Source organism: Perissodus microlepis, chromosome 6 (assembly GCF_051167445.1).
Source record: "Perissodus microlepis isolate ML-2025 ecotype Zambia chromosome 6, ASM5116744v1, whole genome shotgun sequence".
NCBI lineage: Eukaryota > Metazoa > Chordata > Actinopteri > Cichliformes > Cichlidae > Perissodus > Perissodus microlepis.
In genome coordinates, this window is record NC_140466.1 from 11,215,437 (window position 1) to 11,229,420 (window position 13,984).

The 13,984-nt window shown below is 40.6% G+C and overlaps 1 protein-coding gene across 2 annotated transcripts; it reads left to right on the plus strand.

Annotated features, from left to right (window-relative positions):
* Positions 1 to 1,541: 1,541 nt before the first annotated feature.
* On the plus strand, positions 1,542 to 13,127 carry LOC146385169 (transcription factor AP-4-like). Of its 2 annotated transcripts, none has more exons than XM_084930762.1 (7): positions 1,542 to 1,933; positions 3,906 to 4,071; positions 4,703 to 4,801; positions 6,632 to 6,802; positions 7,424 to 7,570; positions 7,768 to 7,932; positions 10,365 to 13,127. In XM_084930762.1, exons 1-7 carry the CDS (start codon positions 1,845 to 1,847, stop codon positions 10,518 to 10,520), a joined length of 993 nt encoding a protein of 330 aa, XP_084786888.1. In that variant the 5' UTR covers positions 1,542 to 1,844; the 3' UTR covers positions 10,521 to 13,127. The 2 variants fall into 2 exon arrangements, with proteins under 2 accessions (XP_084786888.1, XP_084786889.1); XM_084930763.1 differs by lacking the exon at positions 1,542 to 1,933 and adding an exon at positions 1,970 to 3,720.
* Positions 13,128 to 13,984: the final 857 nt, after the last annotated feature.

The window sequence follows — 13,984 nt, forward strand, 5'->3', positions numbered from 1 at the left end:
AATATCTAGGAAGGAAGAAATGTCACACACTGGCTTGTTACAACAGTTACTGTAGTAAACTTGAATGCACTGAGTGCTCTAGAACCACCCATTGTTTCACAAATATTTGTAAAGGCAGATATTTGTATGTATAGAAGGTGCTTGGTTTTATACACTTGTGGCAGTGGGACTGAAGAAATTAAGAGTTTTTTCTGCTGCTAAGCTTCCTACTCTGCTGCAAACATTTTTAGTAGATAATATTGATTTTAAAACTTTGGTTACATATTATTTCACAGACAAATTGCATTATGGGGACAGATGATCCCCTGAAGTGATCCTTAAAAGGTGCAGGTGAAAGAAAAGGTTATAAGTATCCTGAACAGCAGCAATGAATGTAATATAATATGATTAGATGGACACTTTTCATAATGAAGATTTTTACATTGAAAGCTACTTTCAACTGTTCCCTTGTTCATAAGCAGTTTCTACAGCAGGTAATTCTGAATATTTTATTTGGCAGATTTTTGGATGCCCTTGTAGACAAAAACTACACAATTACTACACAATACTACACAATACCACTGCATAAATAAGCTACTTAAGTAGTAAATGTTATTACTTAAGTAAAAACATCTAATCATATGTATTCCGCTTTGTGAAATGATCATAAAACACAAAATTATGTTAAACTCTTGTGCAGCACCTCTGTTTGTGTAATAAGTCTAATTGAGCTACACGTGAGCATTTCTCTGGATTTAGTCTTGTAATGGTCATTATGGTCATTTAAATTGTAATCCTTAAATAAAGTTCAAACAGTTAAGCGGTAACACACATATATGAGTACATTTTTAAAAAGAGTTGTCACCTTTAAAATGAAAGCAACAAACCTTTATTGTGATTTCACCCCCCAAATCCTCCAAAAACAGTTTGTACAGTGTTTGGTAGCTGAAACACAACAATCTGCATGATACATGCTTATTTACTTATTAATGCTGCACACCTCAACACCACATGTGCGTATGTAGGAGTGTTCATCTCTGTATTACTTCTTTGTTTTATTTCTGTCTCCAGTAGGTTTTTTTTTTTTTACTTGTGTTGCTTTGGGGGGGGGTTTCTTTTCTTTTGTTAAATTTTACGATGGTGACTGACTTTTTTTATCCAACATATTTTTATGTCGGTCCTTTGTTAACTATGACAAAAATGAAATGAACTCTAGGACGGTTTGTCCATAAGCTTGGTAATGCCATTTATTTACAATATTACTTAAACTTTTATCACAATCAAGATGTCAGTAGTTGATTTTTATGTGATACGGCTATTGGCAGTACCAACACTGGACAGTCAGTCGCTGCACTTGGAAAAGCAAGACGCAAACCGCTGCAGTTTAAATTTACCTTTAACCCTGCTGATTCCCAGGTTATAGTTTGGCGTAGTTCAAATTATATAGTCGGTATTTTGCTCACTGCTCGTAGATTTGCAGCACTGCAGTCAGATTCTTGCTGGTCTGTTTGTTCTGCTTTCCGGAAAACGAGCTCTGATTCCAACCAGCTGTTTCCCGCCTCACATAGATCAGCTGCACACACACACTCGTAGTAGGCGGAGGCAAGAAGCCACACACACACACACACACTGGAGGTAGCCCCATCAGCTGGGGAAAGCAACACAGCTTGAATTGTTATTTTTCTAACGCTTTTCTTCAGTCAAACCGAATTGAAAGCGGCTTTTTAGATGTAAGCTATTGGCAAGTACAGTGGGAGTTCTGCGAGGGAGAAACAAAAACCAACCGAACATCTGTTTATTTTAACAAGGAGCGCAGGGGAGGGAGAAGAAAACAGCAAACACGGACTGAAGGTGGCTTTGAAAGCATGGAATATTTCATGATGCCGACAGAGAAGATACAGTCCTTACAACAGTTCAAGAAATCGGAGAAGGATGTTATTGGAGGTCTCTGCAGGTGCGCAAAAATGCTAACCATCGGTGTTGTTACCGGACTGCGTGAATAAATAACCTTTCGTGTAGCGCGTGTATGTGTGTGCGCTGCAGTCAGCCTTCATGTAGCATGCTGTTAGCTTCGCTGCCATGTCTTGGCAGCAGGAGCGTGGTTGTGGAAATTAGCAGCCAGTGCTTGTGCCAGTTGATGTTGTTAAGAGACGAGGATATATGTAACATTTCACCCCCTTGCTTTTAAATACGCTGGCTGAATTGTTTGTAATAACTTATAATAAAGCATGTTTGTTACCGCCTGGCTCAGGAATATGTAAATCAGTGAGGTGAAATCGATACATTGCCGTCCAGAGCACGTGGTAGTTAACCCGCCGCTTTGCTGCTACACAACAAATCACGTTTGTAACGTCACCGTTGCCCAAAAAAAACTGGCCATATTAACTAAATCGCTCGTGTGTCTCATCTATGTGTAGCTATGATGAAGTATGTGGTGTAAAATCGTGTCCGGGGATAAAAAATGCGTGTTTAAATACTGATCCGCGGCGTAGTCGTCGTTGCGTCTTGTGCTAAAATTAGCTTAGCGTGGCTAACTAGTTAGCTCTCACTGCGCACTCCTTCCATCCGTATGAAATACACACAGGCGTCTCATAACTCGTATTTCCCGAGTCGTTTAGCTGAAATACGTCGTTTGTTGTGTGGTGCGACAGTTATGGGTGTTTATCGGTTAATGTTGGATCGATAACTTAAGTTCTAGCTTCATGCTAAATGGGGAAAGCATTGTTCTCTATGACGCCAGGGGGGCCTGCGGCTTGTGGCGGAGTGGAGTCACGTTTCACGGCTGCTACCGTGCAGACGCGCCCCCCGGCGGCCGTGCCGCAGGCCCGCAGCTCCCGGCAGCGTCAGCAGACAACAGCTGGTTTTATGTCTGAGCTACAAACCCCGGCGCGTTCAAGTCTGTGGGAGAAATGCGGCGTTTCTTCCCGAGTCGACGTAAACACCCCTATAATTTGTGTCAAACGTTAATATGAAACTGAATGTGTAGAAACAGATCTTTTTGTTTAGATAATTATTTTTTTGCCTTTGATATTCACAGTTTTGGTTGTTAATCTGTTATTCTTTAGTCAATCGTTCACTTTTTTGTAGCCAAAGAAAAGCCTTTGTGTGCTTAAACATTGGTCTAGATGTGGTACAGAATTTCCGCGAATAGTTTTTCCTAACACCAAGGAAAGAAATGGAAGGCAAAAAGACAGTTTTTATCTAAAAATTAACGTTTTAGGGTATTTACCTAACCAAAGATGTCTTCCTCTGTCTAAATTTATAAAAGTGAAAGTAAATAATGCATAATTTGCATATTTCACTCTAGAACTAGACCCTCAGGATCTAATACAATATTTTAAATATGTATAAATCTAAGTAATAGAGAAAGATTACTGATTATATGTTAATATCACAGTTAATGTTCACTAAATGTTGTTAAGTTGCAAGCTTTACAATTTGATTGGCACATGCCTGCCTACTCTTTCATTTTTTTTAGGACAGACATGTTTACAACTATGTGAGCCGTGTGTTCGGTCTGACCTTTAGGCCTAGTAAAACATCACAGATCTGGTTCTTCAGGTTTGCTGCGGAAGTCTGACTTGAATGGTTCACTTATTTTTCCCTCTGCGTAAATATGTCAGAAGGTTTTGTTACCATGATATTCATACTCATGCTCTACAAGTGCTTTAAGGGGCAACGAGTTCATCACAGGGAAACTCGAAGAGTTTTCCTTGAGACGAATGCCCTGTAAAGTTCCAGGTAAAAGGTTTCAGATTGCAGCTAGTTACAGACTTTATTGTCCCAGTGTGTCATTTTAACCCAGAATACAGATTTGCTCAGATCTAATGCTAACCTTAATTATGTTTGAAAGGGGAACTTGCGCTTTCTTGGTGACTTCACGACACAGTCATGATCATCTTCTTCATTTGACCTCTCTCCTTCAGCCTGGCCAACATCCCCCTCAGTCCAGAGACTGCTCAGGACCAAGAGAGGCGAATTCGCAGGGAAATCGCTAATAGCAACGAGCGCCGGCGTATGCAGAGCATCAACGCAGGATTCCAGTCCCTGAAAACACTCCTGCCGCACACCGACGGGGAGAAACTCAGCAAGGTGCTCCAAACGTGCACACATTGACACACACGCCATCAGACTGTTTAACTCCTCTCTGGAGGGGAGAGGGAGGGGAAACAGGAGGACAAAGGAGGGGGGAACAACTAAGCTGTAGTGCCTCTTCACTTCACTGTGCAATACCTTTTGTGCAATACTTTTAATAGTCAATGGTGCAATAGACCTCAATACTTGAAATGTGCAATTCACTTGTATTTTTATTTTTAGTCCTATTTATTCTATTTATCCCCTTCGTATATTTTATTTATATATGTCTCTGTATTTATATATATCTGTGTGTGTGTGTGTGTGTGTGTGTGTGTGTGTGTGTATAATATTCTGTAACTCTGTAACTTCTGTCGGTGCTGTGCTTTTGGAAACCGAATTTCCCAGGGGAACCCACCCGAGGGATTAATAAAGTTTTATCTTATCTTGTCTCTGTCTTATCTTACACGTGCGCGTGCACAGTGTTGTTCAATTAACCAAATGTTGGCACAGCAAGATTGCAAAGTGACTCAGCACAAATGCGCAAAGAAGGGAATAAAGTTAATTTGTGCCTGTTTTTGCACTTGCACTTGCACTAATGTCACATCTGCTCTAGAGTTCAGCTTTTGTTTTTTTTCCCCACTTTCAGGCGGCCATCCTGCAGCAGACAGCAGACTATATCTTCACCTTGGAGCAGGAAAAGACGCAGCTTCTGGCACAGAACAATCAGCTCAAGCGCTTCATCCAGGTAACAGCATGTCTCCCTGTTTTTCTTTTTTCTTTTTTTTTTTTTTACATAAAATGTTCTTAAGTATAAAATGGGGTTGAATTAATGTCAGTGTCACACAGATGAGATACTGATCTGTTATACAGAATATATATTATCTTACATGAGTACTAATGGTTTGTTTTAGGGCCAAAACAATCCTTATGGTTTTGTCTTCAGCTCAGGTTCCTCCCCAGGAGGAGACTTGAATGTAGTATGCTGTTGAATGTAGAATTGATCCAGATCACTGACATGTACAACAGAATTTAGAGAATATATAAGACATATTTTTTTCAGTATACCTTCAGTCAAAAACATGCATTGTTTTTCTGTTAAGGAGGAGCTCTGATAGTGTGTGAGCTCTGTGTGACCATAAATCCATATTGGCCTGATTAAAAATAATAGTTGTTTATTCAACAATGGCAAAATTGTGTGTTCACGAGAACAGATACCGTTTTTACCCCTCAGACGTAAAAGGCTGATGGGGAATTGTCCTCCTGCCGGGCAGCATGGACACATAAGTCTGGTGAATGCCATAACTTAAGAACAAGGAAATGTAGAATTTTGAAAATGATACTATAGGTGTAATTATTACGAGGCTGAGGGGTAGCACTCTCTCACACACACACACACACGCACACACTGGGAATCTTTATAATATTGACATACAGCAAATGAATGATCTAGCTTTGCTTTAACTTGTTAATGGAAGTAGGCTGACAGCTATGTTAAATCTCAATATTTGATGGTTCAATATTTTATTGTACCCTCCACACACAGCCAAATTTTTCACCCATCAGAAACAGCTAAGTTAAGGGAAAAACGAGTGTCTCTGCAAGTGCAGTCACATTATGTTGTAATTTGAAGATTACCCCAGTGGTCGGAAATCTCCTCCCTTTGTTTGATGGATCAGTGGATTTAACTCACACAACCAGTTGGTTGTAGTTGCTCGTGCACATCCAGTCGCGTCGGTTGCAAACGTGATTGTGTAGAGATGCAACATTAAACTATAGTGAGGCAGAATCAGGTCATTTTGATTCTGATTAGAGATATTAATTTAATGCATGAAAGGGGAAATGAGCTAAATGTTGCTTTGACTGGAGAGCTATTGACAATCACTTTGACCATCATTGATTGCACAACACAGACTGGTCATTTTCTTCAAAGGTATTAGACAGTAGTGTAAGCAGACAGTGTATTAGATATAGTGTTAGTGATTGAGATGGGAGGCAGTCTTAATTGAGTCCCTCCACCAATTTCAGTTACTCGAGTCACTATTTGATGACTCCTGAAGTGAAGATTGGCAAATAAAGCGGGTGGAAAAAGTTAACCTACTTGAAAACGCTCAGTGAGAGGAAGCTAACCTGAGAGCTAATAAATAAAAACAAAACATTTCATTTTCAAAATACAGATGCACACTGACAACACAGAAATTCAGCTTTTTGAGTGTTGCAGAATCACTTCAATTATTGTGAGCAGCAGATTACACCAATACCGAGTTGGTCTGTGATGCTTACCTATAGTCAGTTTTTAAGTTTTTCATGTTACACGTTTGTCATTACAGACAAATTTTAACTTCCTGTTTAGCTTCATGGAGTTACAGTTGTAGCCAAACTCAGTAGATGGCCTGAATTAGTTTTTTGCACATTTTAAATGTATGTTTACTGAAGTCATTTTTTACCTTCCCGTTGGTTCACACTGCCTCTTTGTTCAGGTCAGCACAGGCACCATGTGTTGTTTTAAATGGAGAAGAAAATTACACCAATCGTGTTGTTTCACATTTAACCGAATGTGGTTTCCATGTCGTTACAGGAGTTAAGTGGCTCATCGCCTAAAAGGAGGCGAGCAGAGGAGAAGGATGAAGGGATTGGGTCTCCAGACATGTTGGAGGAGGAGAAGGTTGAAGAGCTGAGGAGGGAGATGTTAGAGCTGCGGCAGCAACTGGATAAGGAGCGCTCGGCTCGCATGCAGCTGGAGGATCAGGTGAGGTTAAAGCAGGGGGTTGGAAGTGAAGTTGGAAAAGAAATATCCTTTTCCTTGCGTGTTATTATGTGTATTTAAAACAAATTTCACTTTCTTGCTGTCATTACAAATAAGAGAGAACGTTTGATTCGAAAGAAAAGGTACAAAAATAGGACTGTTGATTTACCCAGGTTATACAAATAAGTTAGTTTACACCTTCAGGCTACAAAATAGTCTCAACTACTGGTCGTGATATCATATTATAAAATCTTCAGCTTGTGGGGCTGACAGATTTTCCGGTACTTGAGCCGGTTCCTCATAAGCTCGCATCCTGGATCGACCTGAAGAGCAGGTTGAGACAAAGGAGGTGGGACAGGTGCAGAAGACAAACAAGACTTTAATTACGTTGTTTAAGTGGAAGGTAAACATCAGAGGAATGCATGGCAGTTATGTGTCTTGGACACTTTTTTTCTTTTTCAGACAGTCATTATGTTTCCAGTGGAAACACTGTGTTGATATTACAGTGTTAAAATGAAGTTTCCCTTTAGAGTATTTATTTGACAAGAATGCTGGGATATATTTTCTGTTGCTCTTAAAATTGGCAGTCTATCTTTGGTTGATGTAATTGCGTGCATTGTGTAGGTGCGCTCTCTGGACACTCAGCTGCACCCAGAGCGTCTGAAGGTGATCACCCAGCAGGTGGAAGAGGAGCATGCACTCATCCAGAGCCAGACCCTGCTACGGCTACACCAGATCCACGCTGTGGACAGACAGACACACAGTCCACAGGTTAGAAACAAACATGCTCAAAACATAATGTGTACCTGTGCTACTGTTTCTGAACTGGAAGAGGAGGCAGATTGCTCCAACAGCCTCTGAAGTGCCCAATATTGTATGGAGCTCAGCTGTGATGTGGGCATATGTATTTATGGAATGGAAAACACACTTTGATGTCTGTTTTATAAATATTTTGTGTGTTCCTCTAGGTGTTGGCTTCTCCCCCTGCCCCCACCCACCACCCCACGGTGATAGTCCCAGCTCCAACACTAACCCAGCACCCCCACCATCACGTCACAGTGGTCACCATGAGCCCATCAGCCCACACCAGCACGGTGTCCACCTCTAGACAGAACCTGGACACCATTGTGCAGGTTTGAACTTTTTTCACTGTAGAGGATCCTTGCTGATTAGGCATTGACATTGCATTACTTTGCAGTGTGAAAATGTAATGTAGTATTTACTAGGCAGGTTTTGGGTGTCTGACACATTCAATGTGTGTTCAGCAGCCCTGAAAAAACATCTGTGTGGTGCTCGATGTTATTTGAGTAGACTCCAAGGCAACCGAAACAAGCATTTTCCTCGTGTTTTATAGCACTTCCTTCTAATGGCTCAAATAATGTTTCTGCAGTGGTCCTACAGACAGGTTTGAAGACCTGTGTCTACATATTATAGTTTACTGTCACTAGGGGGCAGTGTCACAAACAACTGGTCTGTGGTAGGGATGGGTGCCGAAACACCAAGTATTACTGACCCTGAGGCAAAACTATTAAAGACTGGTGTGTCAGTAAAATCTGACGTTATTGTTATTTTACATTTTATCTGACCACCATCATTACTAATTGAGACATTAATCTGTCATGCATGTTGGCTATTTCCTGTCCAGAAGAGAATTCTCTGCCTCTGAGCTTAGATGTGAAGGGTGGTGTAACATGTGTGAGGCAGAACTCACTTCACTAGAGTCCATGCTGACAGCGATTGTTGCCCTGGAAAGGAAAAAACATGAAAACACTAAACAAAAGTGCGTCACATTCAGACAAAGAAAAGCAAAGTTTTCTCCTTTTTAGCTCATAGTTCATCTTCCGCTGTCAAGTTATGTAAGACTAGCACCCTGAAACATGCACACAATTGTCTAAGTTATCAGTTATCTTATCTAAAACATGAAAGTGGTTTAATGATTAAATGATCAAAGTAATTACTAACAAGCTGATTGTTATGCATTCAGTCCAAGGTCGTCAAAACATCCTCCGAGCCATTACTTTCAATTCCTAATCCCAAATCCTCAAATTCAGTTTCAGATCACTCAGTGATTTGGAGGCTGCACTCAAACTAATGTCACTGCACAATAACTTGTCTTAAAAAGCCCGCAACATCTGTTCAGTGCAGAGGTTTGAAATTTTTAAAATATTGGATACAGTGTACATGGACTTAATTTACAGTGTATTGTTTATCCATCCATCCATCTTTTTCCGCTTTATCCGGGGCCGGCTCGCGGGGGCAGCAGCCTAAGCAGAGAAACCCAGACCTCCCTCTCCCCAGCCACCTCCTCCAGCTTGTCCGGGGGAACACCAAGGCGTTCCCAGGCCAGCCGAGAGATATAATCTCTCCAGCGTGTCCTGGGTCTGCCCCGGGGCCTCCTCCCGGTGGGACATGCCTGGAACACCGCGCCCAGGAGGCATCCTTGTCAGATGCCCGAACCACCTCAGCTGGCTCCTTTCAATGTGGAGGAGCAGCGGCTCTACTCTGAGCCCCTCCCAGATGGCTGAACTTCTCACCCTATCTCTAAGGCAGAGGCCAGCCACCCTTCGGAGGAAGCTCATTTCCGCCACTTGTATCCGCGATCTCGTTCTTTCGGTCACTACCCACAGCTCGTGGCCATAGGTGAGGGTAGGGACGTAGATCAACCGGTAAATTGAGAGCTTCGCTTTTACACTCAGCTCTCTCTTCACCACGATGGACCGGTACACCAATCCGTCTGTTGATCTCTGGTTTCTTTCTTGTGTTTAATTATTATTAATTCATTATATTTTATGTTTATATTTTGAGGGTTCTAGACAGATGATAAATGACAAAATCATATATGATCTGATAGGAGTTATGTTAAAGTACCGGTTCAATAAGCATTACCACTAAGATTAGTAATGCTGTTACAGTGGTGTCAGTCCTTAGTCTGTGGGCTGCTTTTGTTTGTTCTTGGTCCTTGCCAGCTGCAGCAGAGAACATACAAAGAGCTGAAGTGAAACCGACTGTTTAAAAACAATTAAAAGTGTCCGCTGCGGTCACCATCTGTGCTTCTCATGCTCCATTTTATCATCTTCTGACATCCTGTTTGGAAGGAACTTGGCCATCGCTCCATTCCTTGTTCCAGCCCACTTCTCAACCAGTCAGCATACACATACTGTCATGCTTGTCGAGCTACATGCTGTTGCGTCATTGGAGGACTGCATGCAACCACATTTGTGCTGGTTGCATACCCCTCTGCAAAGTCAAAAACCTACAAAAATAAACACGCGTGTTACCATAAAACAAGCATTAGCCTGATTGCCAATGTTGGGTTAAGTGAAGCCAGATAATAGAAAGAGAGCCTGGGTTTGCTGAACTTGATTCATAGTGCACAACCCAGGTCTCTATGCTTTTCTGCATGTTAAAACAAAAGGTTCAAGCAGACTAATTAGCCTGATCTTCATGGGTCTTTACTGTAATGGAGAGGAAAAAATAACTTCTGTGTACTTTGTATGGAAAGCTGCTTTTGCTTGTTAGTCTGTTTATTGCCTCATATTTAAAGTATACTTTCTTACCTTCCCAGGCCATCCAGCATATCGAACGCACTCAGGAGAGGAGAGCCAGCGCTGAGGAGGAGCAGAGAAGAGCTGTCATTGTAAGCCCCGCCCACATCGCCATGGACACCGCCTGCTCTGACACAGACACTGACACAGAGGGGGAGGACAGTTCAATGAATTGATCCATCCCATGAACTCTCTCTCTCTTTTACTGTCTCACACACACACACACACACACACACACACACACACACACACACATATATATAAATACCTTTTCACTGTAAGATTCCCTCCAGGAGGTTGACTGCTTTTTGACAGAAAAAAAAAAAGTCGTCTTTGGCATTATCCAAACTCCTAAAATCCAATGGTTAAGCTCTGTGTCAGTCTTGTACTGTAAAATCTCTTAATATTGAAAACATAGGATGGTCAGCGTGCAGAGGAGACACTGTGGGATCTCTCGAGGCTGTCTTTCAATGGCAGAGCCGGTCTGTGACTATTATGAAACTTGAGGGTCTTCTAGTGTAAAAAAGCTATCAGCATCAGGCCGCCCTTCATTTTGTGTTTACGCGTCGCAGTAATCCATCGTCACTGGCACACCGGCAGTATTACTTGTGCTTCAAACTGATGGGAGTCAGTGTAACAGAGAGCTGAATGTATGATCGCAATAACCGAGCAGCTCTCAATTCTGAAACTCAAACTACAGCTGAAGCAGTTTCGAAATGCCAGAATTTGGAATGAAATTCACCTAATTACAAGTTTAATTTGAGGATACTCGCTTAAAGAAATTGTCTGATTTTACTTGAAAGAAAAAATGCTTTTGATGTCTAAATAAGCCCTTAAAATAAGCTCTTGATCAATTTACTTTGGTCGTCTTTTTGGTTATGTTTTTGTTAACTTTATGTCAGCGTTACTGAATACGGAAGGTGAACAATTTCTTAAATTGAATTTATCAAATTGGAGGTTTATCAGGTTTTTACAGGGAACCGGGGTCCCTGAGGGGATTTTTTTTTTTTTTTTAAATTTTATTTTATTTTTTTAAACAAATTCTGATTTCAGTTTTGAACCAGCCGCCATCAAATGTTGGTTTATCGCTCGAAAATATTAACCAACGTTCATGTCTGGTGTTAATTTATGATCGCTCCCAGACAATTTGACTGAATCAGATTTTTTTTTCTTCTTTTTTTTTTTTTTTTTTTAATTGTAAATGAAAATATGTGAAGTTTAGCTGATGCGATTTGGATGATTCATATGCTTGCACTGCATGCAGGCTTCTGGTGTTCCTCCAAAGACTATCTAAGTCTCTTTTAGTCCTGGTTTATTAATTTCAGTGACTATGCACTAACGTTTTTTGGTATTTATGCAATTCCATCTTCATTACATTTGTTGGTGTCATTTCTACATGAGGTGAAGATCTCTATGCACCGTCAATAGGTGTTCACGCGCCTACAGTATATGTATGAAACTTGATGAGCTTGTGTCAAAGAATGTAGTCTCTACTTGCAAGGTGCTCTTTTGATAACCCTGGTGCTCTGCTGATGAGCAGTGAGCTGAGGCCAAAACCCTTCCTGTAACCGTTAATCACATTTCCTACAGATCCAGTTTTGTTTTTGTTTTTTAAATATTTGTCATTTACACACTTTGAACATGCTCAGAGTGTAGAGCAGGGATGGGTTTTCAGGGTTGCTCACACGCAGAAATGACTGGGAAGAAAACTTTTAATCACGGCAATTCATGATGAGCAGCTTTAGGTGGGGAAAACTGAGCAAACAAATCAGATCATTGTCAGTTTTCAGGGCATCAACATTGGCTACAAAAAGGGCAAAAACACTGTTTGGTAAAATGTAAAATTGATACAACACCCAGCTACAATCCCTCCATTTGTCTGTCTCAAAAAAGCACCAAGTCTGTCCGCCTCATGTTACTTTGTTCATATTTCTTGGGAGTTTGACTGGAAACCCCTGCTACAAGCCTCTCTCCTGTCATACTCAATTTGATACGCTGACTTGATGCTGTAAACATTCCCTTTTCTTGGATTTGTATCTGTCTTTTGATCTCTTGTATGTTCTGTTGCCAACCGAATGCATATTACTAATCGGCATTTTCTCTCGTCTGAAGTAATCTTTTGTTATGACATTTTGTTTATTTCTTGCGGGGTCTTTTTTTTTTTTTTTTTTTTTTCTTTTCTTTTCTTTTTCATGAACACATGACTGATGCGTTCAGTGACACTGTCTTGTGTAGGATGTGTGGACACTAGTCACTCCCAGGCATCAGGTTAGACTAGACTAGCATTTTCATGCCAAACGTGGGGTATTTTTCATATTTTGTTTGTGAAACTTTGTTAAAGGGTTTGGTGTTGCTCTGACATATGACAACAGCCTGATTTTAATGTGGGCTGTTGTTGGTCAGAGAAACTCTTACGCCCAAATGTTTCTGTACATTGTGTTGCAGCACTGCTGTCTTTTGGTGGAATTTGACATATTTGATATGAAGCACTTGCTGTTCTTTAATGCCTGAATCAGCTTTCAGGAAGGGTTGTTTTGTTTTGTTTTGTTTTTCTCCCCATATGCTCTTTGCTGTGACGCAGTTTAAAATCTTTAATTTGTCTTGCTTTTCATTTTTTAAGTGACAAGCCTTTTATATTGTGATTTTAAGTTTTGTTTTTTGTTCTGCATCAGTCCAGGTCGATGAGAAGCTGTTATATTTTGTTTATAAAAAAAAAAGAAAAACCTTGGGTAAACAGGCCTTTGTAAAGACGAAAAAATAAAAATTTGTACTTTTTTATTACACTCCCTCTGTTTGGTTGCTTTTATTCATACATATGACCATTTCTGCCCACCAGGTGGTGATAATGAGTGACTATTACTGCTGCGCAGAGTTCAAATTGGTGATAGAAGATGTGGCAAATACACATGTGCACTGCAACAACTTGTAAAAATGATAAAATATTGTAGTGTACTATTTGTTTTGACAGATTTAAATGCAGTCCACTACGTGTTTGTAGTATGACAGTAGTATTTGAACACGAGTCATTCTATTAAAATAACTTTATAGCACCATTAAAAGATGCATAGTGTACAAGAGCTTTGTAGTCTATTTGAAGGAAGTCAGTCAATCTGCGTGGCTTTTCTGAATGTTTAAGTTCAAATGAATTATATTAATTTTGACACAACTTTTAGGGGTTGGTTATTAGTGGCAGATTGGCTCGTCTGAGTATTTCAGTATTTCTGAGATTTTGCCACACAACCATCTGCAGGGTTTACAGGGGATAGTTTGACAAAGAGGACAAAATCCAGTGAGTGTCAGTTCTCTGTGCAGAAATGCCTCATTGATGTCAGAAGATGGCCAGACTGCTTTGAAGAGCAGTAACTTGAAAAGCCACTTGTTAGAAGCAAGGTATGCAGAAGAGCATCTCTGATCATACAACACATTGAACCTAGAAGCAGATGGGCTACAGTAGCAGAAGACCACACTGGATCCCACTCTTGTCATGTAAGAACAGAAAACCGAGGCTACGGTTACACACAGCTTCACGAAAATTGGACAATAGAAAATTGGAACAATGTTTCCTGGTCTGAGTCTCAAGGTCTATGTCAGCTGGATGACAGAGTCAGGATTTGTGTGTAAACAACATGAAACCCTGGAT

Bases quoted from the DNA above. Each gene is read 5' to 3' on its own strand.
- LOC146385169 (XM_084930762.1), top strand. From the start codon at position 1,845: ATGGAATATTTCATGATGCCGACAGAGAAGATACAGTCCTTACAACAG. The intron at 4,072-4,702 runs GTGCTCCAAACG...CCCCACTTTCAG, and splicing joins ACGGGGAGAAACTCAGCAAG to GCGGCCATCCTGCAGCAGAC. The intron at 6,803-7,423 runs GTGAGGTTAAAG...TGCATTGTGTAG, and splicing joins GCATGCAGCTGGAGGATCAG to GTGCGCTCTCTGGACACTCA.